The sequence below is a fragment of the Haliotis rufescens genome, unplaced genomic scaffold (assembly GCF_023055435.1).
Source record: "Haliotis rufescens isolate VD_foot unplaced genomic scaffold, xgHalRufe1.0.p SCAF_3, whole genome shotgun sequence".
Lineage (NCBI taxonomy): Eukaryota > Metazoa > Mollusca > Gastropoda > Lepetellida > Haliotidae > Haliotis > Haliotis rufescens.
The window spans coordinates 43,584,273-43,599,923 of record NW_025964001.1 but is presented as its reverse complement, the minus strand read 5'-3'; the positions used below and the strand labels follow the sequence as shown (position 1 = coordinate 43,599,923).

At 44.4% G+C, this 15,651-nt stretch overlaps 1 protein-coding gene across 1 annotated transcript in view; it reads right to left on the bottom strand.

Moving 5' to 3' along the window:
- Nucleotides 1–672: 672 nt before the first annotated feature.
- Nucleotides 673–15,651, bottom strand: part of LOC124123859 (xanthine dehydrogenase/oxidase-like) — a 61,646-nt gene continuing 46,667 nt past the window's right edge. The window contains exons 28-34 of the mRNA XM_046487047.2: nt 14,415–14,543; nt 13,796–13,870; nt 8,526–8,578; nt 7,917–8,034; nt 7,528–7,614; nt 1,714–1,881; nt 673–1,497 (exon numbers count right to left, since the gene is read on the bottom strand). Of these exons, the coding sequence (XP_046343003.2) occupies nt 1,312–1,497; nt 1,714–1,881; nt 7,528–7,614; nt 7,917–8,034; nt 8,526–8,578; nt 13,796–13,870; nt 14,415–14,543 (816 nt within the window). The 3' untranslated portion in view covers nt 673–1,311. The remainder of the gene's footprint in view (nt 1,498–1,713; nt 1,882–7,527; nt 7,615–7,916; nt 8,035–8,525; nt 8,579–13,795; nt 13,871–14,414; nt 14,544–15,651) is intronic.

The following is a 15,651-nucleotide window of genomic DNA, read 5'->3' as shown; positions in this document are numbered from 1 at the left end:
AACCAAACGTCGTGGCATAGAGCTGAAACATTGCTACCGCGGCATATATCAACAAAGAAAACAGACAAATTATCAAATATTTTATCACGTGACATGCGACATGTTAAGGATTACAAACTCGGAAATAAGGAAATATTTAAGCTAATAGACCATGGTCCAGTATCTTAAATCTGCGGAGGGTCAAACTGATTACGCTAATTGGACATATTCCAGGACCCTATCTCTTATCATGTTGGTCAGATAGATCTACGGTGATGTTAACCATCCATCCATATGAAATCACATGTACCACGTATACAATCGGTGGTATACTAGCTGGACAGCTATTCTTCTCCATATTAAACTTCTCTCCTAAACATCGTTATTACCAATGTCTTCGTCAAACTGTACTCATGTCGAGATAGCGTCACTAAACTTCGCAATAACAACTTTATTGATATTTTAGTTAGAAAATAACATTATCTGTTGAAGCTAGAATAGGTATAAACACGGGCGACAGTCAGTCACACATCACTCTGTGGCTGACCAATAATATTCACTCAGGTGAGTGGGTAGTTGGGTTTAACGCCGCTTTTAACAGTATTCCAGTTATATCACCGCGTATCAGCTGATGCAAGTCTCAGACGTTTACTACTTCGGTGAAACCCACAAGCACGGGTATGGTGCTGACAAACCTAGAGACAGAATCGGGGCGAACCAGGATTCGAACCCACAATCATAGGTTTCTGCCATGCCCAAGGGACGCAACTCTGCACAGCGAATCGCGGCGCCTTCGACCACTGGGCCACCCGTGCCCACTCACTCAGGTGAGAAACGTTACTATCTTGTACTCTGTTTAATATTCACTATATGATTTTACCCTTGTCAATACCTGCAAGTTTATGTGGTAATTGGAACACGTCATACTTTTGGGTATATTCTAGATATTCTGGTTGTAATTTGTTGTGAGTTCAGTATGCCAATTCTGTTTATTACGTGCTTTACATTTGAATATGCATTGTGGCGAAAATAGAATTGTCTTGTGTCAATGCCCATACAGGTAATGGATTAGTTAGAGAGTATCGGGTATATTGTATCCAGTCATATACAAACTGTTGTATACATGTACAACGTTGGTTACCTTGGAATATGTGCTGTGACTAACATAGTATGTATCTTGTGTGAATGTCCACTCGGGAAATGGATTAGCTGGAATGTGTCGGGTATATTTTATTCTGTAGCAAATGTAAACTATTGTACGTTGTCCATCCTCCTACATACATTAGTACATACTGTTCTTCTTCGAAGTATCTTCTCGAAGACACGAACACGTTAATGTTTTGAATCCGTTAACTTGAAGATACACGCGCGGCAAGCCTCGCGTATCCTTTCCGCAGTTGCCGGAACGTGCATGTCAAAATGGCCACTACAGCCATTTGATACGCGGCAATCCAATATGGCGGCTTTCAGAGCGAAGTATACTGACATAGCTGTGCACATTGGAGGTTCGCCGATTCCCTGTGGAGAAATATAAAAATAGTGTTAAATGATTATGTGTTAATTAAGCGTCACAGTTTACACGCAACTGTGCTCCTAAATGGGCAAGTGCTTGACTTATATTTTGGTACTCGAAAGATTTGAAACATTGATACTGATCATTGTTCTGTACTAAGTCAGTCACAAAGAGAACGTCACATGGTAGATTACATGTTGGTATGCCATGGCTGAACCTACCCTAGAGGAAAAAATACCATGAGGGTTGGCGCTGTCTTTGAGCAAGGAGACGTTGAGCTTGCGAGGGATGTTCCTGACGGTGGGTATCTTGTATTCAGCAGGTCCCCCCTGCAGCACCCATCCATCCTCCGACACCACGGCCCTCTCCAGCAACATGTGGCCACACCCCTGAAACATGGTCAGATTATTGGTGTGCCCACCATAACAAGCCTGGAACATGGGCAGATTACTGATGTGCCCACTATAACAAGCCTGGAACATGGGCAGTTCACAGATGTGTCCACTATAACGAGCCTGGAACATGGGTAGATTATTGATGCTTCCACTATAACGAGCCGGGAACATGGGCAGATTACTGATGCGTCCACAATTGTAAGCCAGGAACATGGGCAGATTACTGATGCGTCCATTATAACAAGCCTGGAACATGGACAGATGACTAATGTGGCCACTATAACAAGCCTAGAACATGGGCAGATTACTGATGCGTCCACTATAACAAGCCTGGAACATGGGCAGATTACTGATGCGTCCACTATAACAAGCCTGGAACATGGGCAGATTACTGATGTGTCCACTATAACAAGCCTGGAACATGGGCAGATTACTGATGTGGCCACTATAACAAGCCTGGAACATGGGCAGATTACTGATGTGTCCACTATAACGAGCCTGGAACATGGGCAGATTACTGATGTGTCCACTATAACAAGCCTGGAACATGGGCAGATTACTGATGTGGCCACTATAACAAGCTTGGAACATGGGTAGATTATTGGTGTGGCCACCATAACGAGCCTAGAACATGGGCAGATTACTGATGTGTTCCCTATAACGAGCCTGGAACATGGGCAGATTACTGATGTGGCCACTATAACAAGCCTGGAACATGGGCAGATTACTGATGCGTCCACTATAACAAGCCTGGAACATGGGCAGATGACTAATGTGGCCACTATAACAAGCCTAGAACATGGGCAGATTACTGATGTGTCCACAATAGTAAGCCAGGAACATGGGCAGATTACTGATGTGGCCACTATAACAAGCCTGGAACATGGGTAGATTATTGGTGTGGCCACCATAACGAGCCTAGAACATGGGCAGATTACTGATGCGTCCACTATAACAAGCCTGGAACATGGGCAGATGACTAATGTGGCCACTATAACAAGCCTAGAACATGGGCAGATTACTGATGTGTCCACAATAGTAAGCCTGGAACATGGGCAGATTACTGATGTGGCCACTATAACGAGCCTGGAACATGGGCAGATGACTATTGTGGCCACTATAACAAGCCTGGAACATGGGCAGATTACTGATGCGTCCACTATAACAAGCCTGGAACATGGGCAGATGACTAATGTGGCCAGTATAACAAGCCTAGAACATGGGCAGATTACTGATGTGTCCACAATAGTAAGCCAGGAACATGGGCAGATTACTGATATGTCCACTATCACAAGCCTGGAACATGGGCAGATTACTGATGTGGCCACTATAACAAGCCTGGAACATGGGCAGATTACTGATGTGGCCACTATAACAAGCCTGGAACATGGGCAGTTTACTGATGTGGCCACTATAACAAGCCTGGAACATGGGCAGATTACTGATGTGTCCACTATAACAAGCCTGGAACATGGGCAGATTACTGATGTGTCCACTATAACAAGCCTGGAACATGGGCAGTTTACTGATGTGGCCACTATAACAAGCCTGGAACATGGGCAGATTACTGATGCGTCCACTATAACAAGCCTGGAACATGGGCAGATGACTAATGTGGCCACTATAACAAGCCTAGAACATGGGCAGATTACTGATGTGTCCACAATAGTAAGCCAGGAACATGGGCAGATTACTGATGTGGCCACTATAACAAGCCTGGAACATGGGTAGATTATTGGTGTGGCCACCATAACGAGCCTAGAACATGGGCAGATTACTGATGCGTCCACTATAACAAGCCTGGAACATGGGCAGATGACTAATGTGGCCACTATAACAAGCCTAGAACATGGGCAGATTACTGATGTGTCCACAATAGTAAGCCTGGAACATGGGCAGATTACTGATGTGGCCACTATAACGAGCCTGGAACATGGGCAGATGACTATTGTGGCCACTATAACAAGCCTGGAACATGGGCAGATTACTGATGCGTCCACTATAACAAGCCTGGAACATGGGCAGATGACTAATGTGGCCAGTATAACAAGCCTAGAACATGGGCAGATTACTGATGTGTCCACAATAGTAAGCCAGGAACATGGGCAGATTACTGATATGTCCACTATCACAAGCCTGGAACATGGGCAGATTACTGATGTGGCCACTATAACAAGCCTGGAACATGGGCAGATTACTGATGTGGCCACTATAACAAGCCTGGAACATGGGCAGTTTACTGATGTGGCCACTATAACAAGCCTGGAACATGGGCAGATTACTGATGTGGCCACTATAACAAGCCTGGAACATGGGCAGATTACTGATGTGTCCACTATAACAAGCCTGGAACATGGGCAGATTACTGATGTGTCCACTATAACAAGCCTGGAACATGGGTATATTATTGGTGTGGCCACCATAACGAGCCTAGAACATGGGCAGATTACTGATGCGTCCACTATAACAAGCCTGGAACATGGGCAGATGACTAATGTGGCCACTATAACAAGCCTAGAACATGGGCAGATTACTGATGTGTCCACAATAGTAAGCCAGGAACATGGGCAGATTACTGATATGTCCACTATAACAAGCCTGGAACATGGGCAGATTACTGATGTGGCCACTATAACAAGCCTGGAACATGGGCAGTTTACTGATGTGGCCACTATAACAAGCCTGGAACATGGGCAGATTACTGATGTGTCCACAATAGTAAGCCAGGAACATGGGCAGATTACTGATATGTCCACTATCACAAGCCTGGAACATGGGCAGATTACTGATGTGGCCACTATAACAAGCCTGGAACATGGGCAGATTACTGATGTGTCCACTATAACAAGCCTGGAACATGGGTATATTATTGGTGTGTCCACTATAACGAGCCTGGAACATGGGTAGATTATTGGTGTGTCCACTTTAACAAGCCTGGAATATGGGAAGATTACTGATGCGTCCACTATAACAAGCCTGGAACATGGGCAGATTACTGATGTGTCCACTATAACAAGCCTGGAACATGGGCAGATTACTGATGTGGCCACTATAACAAGCCTGGAACATGGGCAGATTACTGATGTGTCCACTATAACGAGCCTGGAACATGGGCAGATTACTGATGTGTCCACTATAACAAGCCTGGAACATGGGCAGATTACTGATGTGGCCACTATAACAAGCTTGGAACATGGGTAGATTATTGGTGTGGCCACCATAACGAGCCTAGAACATGGGCAGATTACTGATGTGTTCCCTATAACGAGCCTGGAACATGGGCAGATTACTGATGTGGCCACTATAACAAGCCTGGAACATGGGCAGATTACTGATGCGTCCACTATAACAAGCCTGGAACATGGGCAGATGACTAATGTGGCCACTATAACAAGCCTAGAACATGGGCAGATTACTGATGTGTCCACAATAGTAAGCCAGGAACATGGGCAGATTACTGATGTGGCCACTATAACAAGCCTGGAACATGGGTAGATTATTGGTGTGGCCACCATAACGAGCCTAGAACATGGGCAGATTACTGATGCGTCCACTATAACAAGCCTGGAACATGGGCAGATGACTAATGTGGCCACTATAACAAGCCTAGAACATGGGCAGATTACTGATGTGTCCACAATAGTAAGCCTGGAACATGGGCAGATTACTGATGTGGCCACTATAACGAGCCTGGAACATGGGCAGATGACTATTGTGGCCACTATAACAAGCCTGGAACATGGGCAGATTACTGATGCGTCCACTATAACAAGCCTGGAACATGGGCAGATGACTAATGTGGCCAGTATAACAAGCCTAGAACATGGGCAGATTACTGATGTGTCCACAATAGTAAGCCAGGAACATGGGCAGATTACTGATATGTCCACTATCACAAGCCTGGAACATGGGCAGATTACTGATGTGGCCACTATAACAAGCCTGGAACATGGGCAGATTACTGATGTGGCCACTATAACAAGCCTGGAACATGGGCAGTTTACTGATGTGGCCACTATAACAAGCCTGGAACATGGGCAGATTACTGATGTGGCCACTATAACAAGCCTGGAACATGGGCAGATTACTGATGTGTCCACTATAACAAGCCTGGAACATGGGCAGATTACTGATGTGTCCACTATAACAAGCCTGGAACATGGGTATATTATTGGTGTGGCCACCATAACGAGCCTAGAACATGGGCAGATTACTGATGTGTTCCTTATAACGAGCCTGGAACATGGGCAGATTACTGATGTGTCCACTATAACAAGCCTGGAACATGGGCAGTTCACTGATGTGGCCACTATAACAAGCCTGGAACATGAGCAGATGACTAATGTGTCCATTACAACAAGCCTGAAACATGGGCTGATTACTGATACATCTACTATAACAAGCCAGGAACATGGGTAGGTTACTGATGTGTCCATTACAACAAGCCTGGAACATGGGCTGATTACTGATGTGTCCACTATATCAAGCCTGGAACATGGGCTGATTACTGATGTGTCCACTATAACAAGCCTGGAACATGGGCTGATTACTGATGTGTCCACTATATCAAGCCTGGAACATGGGAAGATTACTGATGTGTCCACTATAACAAGCCTGGAACATGGGCTGATTACTGATGGGTCCACTATAACAAGCCTGGAACATGGGTAGATTACTGATGTGTCCACTATAACGAGCCTGGAACATGGGTAGATTATTGGTGTGTCCACTTTAACAAGCCTGGAATATGGGAAGATTACTGATGTGTCCACTATAACAAGCCTGGAACATGGGCAGATTACTGATGTGTTCCCTATAACGAGCCTGGAACATGGGCAGATTACTGATGTGTTCACTATAACGAGCCTGGAACATGGGCAGATTACTGATGTGTTCCCTATAACGAGCCTGGAACATGGGCAGATTACTGATGTGTCCACTATAACAAGCCTGGAACATGGGTAGATTACTGATGTGTCCACTATAACAAGCCTGGAACATGGGCAGATTACTGATGTGTTCACTACAACAAGCCTGGAACATGGGCAGATGACTAATGTGGCCACTATAACAAGCCTGGAACATGGGCAGATTACTGATGTGTTCACTACAACAAGCCTGGAACATGGGCAGATGACTAATGTGGCCACTACAACAAGCCTGGAACATGGGCAGATTACTGATGTGTTCACTACAACAAGCCTGGAACATGGGCAGATGACTAATGTGGCCACTACAACAAGCCTGGAACATGGGCAGATTACTGATGTGTTCACTACAACCAGCCTGGAACATGGGTAGATTACTGATGTGTTCACTACAACAAGCCTGGAACATGGGTAGATTATTGGTGTGTCCAATATAACAAGCCTGGAACATGGGCAGATTACTGATGTGTTCCCTATAACGAGCCTGGAACATGGGAAGATTACTGATGTGTTCACTACAGGTCTGGAAGAATCACACCTATTTTCGTCAACAAATAGTTATTATCAACGTCTGTACGAGACAATGTTTGATAGTAACACAGGATCTTGCATGACCAAGGTTGGGATGAGAACCGGTGGAAGTGTGAGTGAGAGCGTCTTTTATCAAGACGTTCGCTTTGAATACAGTCTGTCACGTCTGAGACATACTCACCTGTTGGAAAGCGCCCTCTATTTGTCCGATGTCGATCCCCGGGTTGAGGCTCCTGCCCACATCAATGACCATGTCCGTCTGGAGGATCTGCCCAAATAGGTTATGAGGTTCAACTATGGCAATTGGGAACTAACCATGTTATATCTTTGATGTGGCCGGACATTTTTGTGACAGCCAAACATGTGTATTAAGCACAACACATTAGAACATCCAACACGCCCAGTGAACAGTAATTTATTTTCTTTAGATGTAAGACCAAATTTCTGCTGTTTCTGGAACAAACATATCTGACCACCTTTGTAAAGAAGATACCTGACCCTTCTTTTGTACAGTACATATCTGACCCCCTTCTAAAGAACATCTGACATGATCTTTTGTATGACAAATACCTGGCATTCTCCAGTCAGGCAGTCCACTTCTACCTCGGAGCACCCAGCACCACACGTCGTATAGTCATATAACTTCCCTTTGAGGGTGTTGAAGTCAAAGCCATTCAGTTCACTTGACCTGAGAAAACGAGTAACAGTCACAAAGACCTAACGTGTCAATGTTTGCCTGCTTCTACAGATATATCATGATCAGGGCCAATGGGTTACTGGGTACCAAATGCTATCTCGGCGTATCCACGGGATCGATGTCCAAAGTATTGAAGCACGTATCTGGTATACAAGTACTACTCAGAAACAAACAGTCCGCAATACACGTTCAATTGTTTTTATAAATGAAGAATTTGTGTTTTAGAATGATGTGTCCATATTTCAAAGAGTTTCTCTGATCGCAACAAGGTCACAGTACAGTGTTCAAAAAGGATGGGTTTTACCGACAAATCATTTACGTGGTTATTTAGAGTAAGTTAAGTGTCAAAATGTTCCGGTACTGCTGGACTGATCCCACAGGAAAACACAGGATCGAACTTTGATGGTTCCACCCATGGGGTTCAAGCCTCCAGCATTGGCATTAGTTATGACAATACTGACAGAACATGAAGCGGTACTTACCCATAGTGTCCTACTGCTGACAGGTTGACGTTGGTCATATAGGCCTCCATCACCTGACGAATGACACAACATTTACACTTGACACATACCTGACTCATGACACAGCTCATACCCCTGACATATGACACAGCTCATACTCCTGACACATGACACAGCACACACCCCTGACACATGACACAGCACACCCCCCATACATATGACATAGCTCATACCCCTGACACATGACACAGCTCATACCCCTGACACATGACACAGCACACACCCCTGACTCATGACACAGCACACACCCCTGACACATGACACAGCACACACCCATTACATATGACATAGCTCATACCCCTGACTCATGACACAACACATACCCCTGATTCATGACACAACACATACCCCTGACACATGACACAACACAAACCTGACTCATGACACAGCACACATACCCTTGACACATGACACAGCACACACCCCTGACACATGACACAGCACACACCCATTACATATGACATAGCTCATACCCCTGACACATGACACAGCACCCCCCCCTGACACATGACACAACACACACCTCTTACATATGACACAGCACACACCCCTGACACATGACACAGCACACACCCATTACATATGACATAGCTCATACCCCTGACACATGACACAGCACACACCCCTGACACATGACACAACACACACCCCTTACATATGACACAGCTCATACCCCTGACTCATGACACAACACATACCCCTGACACATGACACAACACAAACCTGACTCATGACACAGCACACAGACCCTTGACACATGACACAACACAAACCTGACTCATGGCACAACACATACCCCTCATATATGACACAGCCTATATCCCTGACACATGGCACAACACATACCCCTGGCACATGACACAGCACACACCTGACTCATGACACAGCACACACCCCTTACATATGATATAGCTCATACCCCTGACACATGACATAGCACACACCCCTGGCACATGACACAGCACACACCTGACTCATGACACAACACACACCCCTTACATATGACATAGCTCGTACCCCTGACTCATGACACAACACATACCCCTGACACATGACACAACACAAACCTGACTCATGGCACAACACATACCCCTCATATATGACACAGCCCATATCCCTGACACATGGCACAACACATACCCCTGACACATGACACAGCACACACCCCTTACATATGACACAACACATACCCCTGACACATGACACAACACAAACCTGACTCATGACACAGCACACATACCCCTGACACATGACACAACACAAATCTGACACATGACACAGCACACATACCCCTGACACATGACACAACACAAATCTGACACATGGCACAACACATACTTGACTCATGACACAACTCATAGCCCTGACACATGAAACAACATATACCCCTGACACATGACACAGATCATTCCCCTGACACATGAAACAACATTCACCCTGATACATGGCACAACACATACTTGACTCATGACACAACTCATAGCCCTGACACATGAAACAACATATACCCCTGACACATGACACAACTCATTCCCCTGACACATGACACAACTCATACCCCTGACACATGACACAACTCATACCCCTGACACATGACACAACTCATACCCCTGACTCATGACACAACACATACCCCTGACTCATGGCACAACACATACTTGACTCACGACACAACTCATAGCCCTGACACATGAGACAAAATATACCCCTGACACATGATTCAACTCATTCCCCTGACCCATGACACAACACATACCCCTGACTCATGGCACAACACATAGCCCTGACACGTGAAACAACATATACCCCTGATACATGACACATATCATTCCCCTGACAAATGAAACAACATTCACCCTGACACATGACACAACTCATAGCCCTGATACATGGCACAACACATACTTGACTCATGACACAACTCATAGCCCTGACACATGAAACAACATATACCCCTGACACATGACACAACTCATTCCCCTGACACATGACACAACTCATGACACATGACACAACACATACCCCTGACTCATGGCACAACACATAGCCCTGACACATGACACAACATATACCCCTGACACATGACACAACTCATACCCCTGACTCATGACACAAAACATACCCCTGACTCATGGCACAACACATACTTGACTCATGACACAACTCATAGCCCTGACACATGAAACAACATATACCCCTGACACATGACACAACTCATTCCCCTGACACATGACACAACACATACCCCTGACTCATGGCACAACACATAGCCCTGACACGTGAAACAACATATACCCCTGATACATGACACATATCATTCCCCTGACACATGAAACAACATTCACCCTGACACATGACACAACTCATAGCCCTGATACATGGCACAACACATACTTGACTCATGACACAACTCATAGCCCTGACACATGAAACAACATATACCCCTGACACATGACACAACTCATTCCCTGACACATGACACAACTCATACCCCTGACACATGACACAACACATACCCCTTACTCATGGCACAACACATAGCCCTGACACATGACACAACATATACCCCTGACACATGACACAACTCATTCCCCTGACACATGACACAACTCATACCCCTGACACATGATACAACACATACCCCTGACTCATGGCACAACACATACCCCTGACACATGACACAGCACACACCCCTGACACATGACACAACTCATTCCCCTGACACATGACACAACTCATACCCCTGACACATGATACAACACATACCCCTGACTCATGGCACAACACATACCCCTGACACATGACACAGCACACACCCCTGACACATGACACAACTCATTCCCCTGACACATGACACAACACATACCCCTGACTCATGGCACAACACATACTTGACTCATGACACAACTCATAGCCCTCATATATGACACAGCCTATATCCCTGACACATGACACAACACACACCCCTTACATATGACATAGCTCATGCCCCTGACTCATGACACAACACATACCCCTGACACATGACACAACACAAACCTGACTCATGACAACACACACCCCTGACACATGACACAACACAATCCTGACACATGGCACAACACATACTTGACTCATGACACAACTCATAGCCCTGACACATGAAACAACATATACCCCTGACGCATGACACAGCTCATTCCCCTGACACATGAAACAACATATACCCCTGACACATGGCACAATACATACTTGACTCATGACACAACTCATGGCCCTGACACATGAAACAACACATACCCCTGGCACATGACACAACACATACCCCTGAAACATGACACAACACAAACCTGACACATGGCACAACACATATCCCTGAGACATGATAGAACACATACCCTTGACACATGGTAGAACACATACCCCTGACTCATGGCACAACTCATAGCCCTGACACATGAAACAACATATACCCCTGACACATGACACAGCTCATTCACCTGACACATGAAACAACATTCACCCTGACACATGACACAGCTCATAGCCCTGATACATGGCACAACACATACTTGACTCATGACACAACTCATAGCCCTGACACATAAAACAACATATACCCCTGACACATGACACAACTCATAGCCCTGACACATGAAACAACATATACCCCTGACACATGACACAACTCATTCCCCTGACTCATGACACAACACATACCCCTGACACATGACACAGCACACACCCCTGACGAATGACACAGCACACACCCCTTTCATATAACATAGCTCATACCCCTGACTCATGACACAACACATACCCCTGGCACATGGCACAACACATACTTGACTCATGACACAACTCATAGCCCTGACACATGAAACAACATATACCCCTGACACATGACACAACTCATACCCCTGACACATGGCACAACACATACCCCTGAGACATGATGGAACACATATCCCTGAGACATGACAGAGCTCATATCCCTGAGACATGACAGAGCTCATACCCCTGACACATGACACAACTCATACCCCTGACACATGACAGAGCTCATACCCCTGACTCATGACACAACACATACCCCTGGCACATGGCACAACACATACTTGACTCATGACACAACTCATAGCCCTGACACATGAAACAACATATACCCCTGACACATGACACAACTCATACCCCTGACACATGGCACAACACATACCCCTGAGACATGATGGAACACATATCCCTGAGACATGACAGAGCTCATACCCCTGACACATGACACAACTCATACCCCTGACACATGACAGAGCTCATACCCCTGACACATGACACAACTCATACCCCTGACACATGACACAACACTTACCTCTGACACATGACACAACACACATACCCGACACGTGACACATTGACACATACCTGACAAATATTCACCTGGCACAAAACATAAAATGTCCATCTAACTCACTACACGTGACACTATATATATAACTGACAAATACGTGACATGTCACACAGAACGTACATATGACACATACCTGACACGTGACACAAAATGTACACCCGACCCATACCTGACACGTGACATTACATATACACTTGACACATGACAGAACATATACATCTGACACATATCTTATACATGATACAAACTATACACCTGACACACACCTGACACGTGACACAACATTTACACTTGACACACACCAGACACTTGACACAACATTTACATCTGACACATATCTTATACATGATACAAACTGTACACCTGACACACACCTGACCAGTGACACAACATTTACACTTGACACACACCAGACACTTGACACACACCAGACACTTGACACAACATTTACATCTGACACATATCTTATACATGATACAAACTGTACACCTGACACACACCTGACACGTGACACAACATTTACACTTGACACACACCAGACACTTGACACACACCAGACACTTGACACAACATTTACATCTGACACATATCTTATACATGATACAAACTATACACCTGACACACACCTGACACTTGACACAACATTTACACCTGACTAAACAGCTTAACATACACTGCTTAACGTAGACCGAGAACACCTTGTTGGTCGTACTTGATGAAGCAGGCCTAACTTTGTAGCGGGTTTAATGTCGGTATGAGTCTATGATGCAAAACGATAAGGAAATTATCGAGTTCGATCGCTTACATGGCTACATGGAACTTCAGATTATTGATCAGGATGACCTACCCAGTCTGTCCAGGTCTTGTCGGGGTTGTTGTTCTTGATGGACTCCAGCCGCCGTACTATCTCCTCACACGCAGCCTGTAACAACCGGGAGAGAGTGTTTAAGTGTGTTTCAAAATAATGTTTTACTTTCTGTTATATCACGACGTGTCACCTTAATGTAGGAGTGAAACAAGAGTTATGCATGTCTGAGACCTTTACCATTTTCCTGTAATCCACGAGAACGGGGATGGCGCTTACAAACCGAGAAACATAATCTGTGATTTAAACCCAAGATCATTTGTTCCTGGCACATCTAAGGGGGGCAACTCTGCACAGCGAATGACCGTGACTTAGATCATTGTGAGCAAGGTTGATAATTCTAGAAGAATATTGTACAAGCTATAATACTGCCATGGACAGAAACAATTGGCCTCCATGTGGGACATCGACACTATTTGACGAGATAGTGATGCGTATCACGTTACCCTGGCGACGTGTACCATAAAACTGCACTACTCCTTACTGATGTATAAACAAATTACACTGCCAAAAATGTCCGAGGTTTATCAGAAGATTTTTTCGAATGATCACTCCATTTATTGTATTATTAGGTTGCGTAAATGTGATAATATGAATTGACCTTGACTGCCTTGCCATTCTGGTCTGAAGATACACTGGCTGCTGTCGGCACGGTGTTGGGGACGGTGTCGGTGCTTGTCTCGGCGGTGTGGATGTTGCTGGCTGGCACTCCAAGAACATGGGATGCTACCTGTATATTTGAGGAACCACGACGCTGAAGAATGGTTACATTAAATAAAATCGGGAAGGCAATGCAAAACTCGCCCTCTCAGTGAGTAGACAGTTGTTCATAACAGAAACCCTTTCCACCGCAATCCGCCATGCCTCAGGAACCGACAATTCAAGACAGCGAGGGACCTTCGACGACTGGACCAACCGTGCCCCTAGACGTGTGTGACATTGTAGAAGCTGTAGTTTCAAGTGATTGATAAAGGCACAAGTATATGTACCGCAATGTCGCATTAAACGAATAAAGAATTTAAAACCCTTAAATAGTTGATAAAGGTACACGTATATGTACCCCAATGTCGCATTGAACGAATAAAGAATTTAAAACCCTTAAATAATTGATAAAGGTACACGTATATGTACCCCAATGTCGCATTGAACGAATAAAGAATTTAAAACCTTTAAATAGTTGATAAAGGCACAAGTATATGTACCGCAATGTCGCATTGAACGAATAAAGAATTTAAAACCCTTAAATAGTTGATAAAGGTACAAGTATATGTACCGCAATGTCGCATTGAACGAATAAAGAATTTAAAACCTTTAAATAGTTGATAAAGGCACAAGTATATGTACCGCAATGTCGCATTGAACGAATAAAGAATTTAAAACCCTTAAATAGTTGATAAAGGTACAAGTATATGTACCGCAATGTCGCATTGAACGAATAAAGAATTTAAAACCTTTAAATAGTTGATAAAGGCACAAGTATATGTACCGCAATGTCGCATTGAACGAATAAAGACTTTTAAACCTTTAAATAGTTGATAAAGGCACAAGTATATGTACCGCAATGTCGCATTGAACGAATAAAGAATTTAAAACCCTTAAATAGTTTATAAAGGTACAAGTATATGTACTGCAATGTCGCATTGAACGAATAAAGACTTTTAAACCTTTAAATAGTTGATAAAGGCACAAGTATATGTACCGCAATGTCACATTGAACGAATAAAGAATTTAAAACCCTTAAATAGTTTATAAAGGTACAAGTATATGTACTGCAATGTCGCATTGAACGAATAAAGACTTTTAAACCCTTAAATAGTTGATAAAGGTACAAGTATATG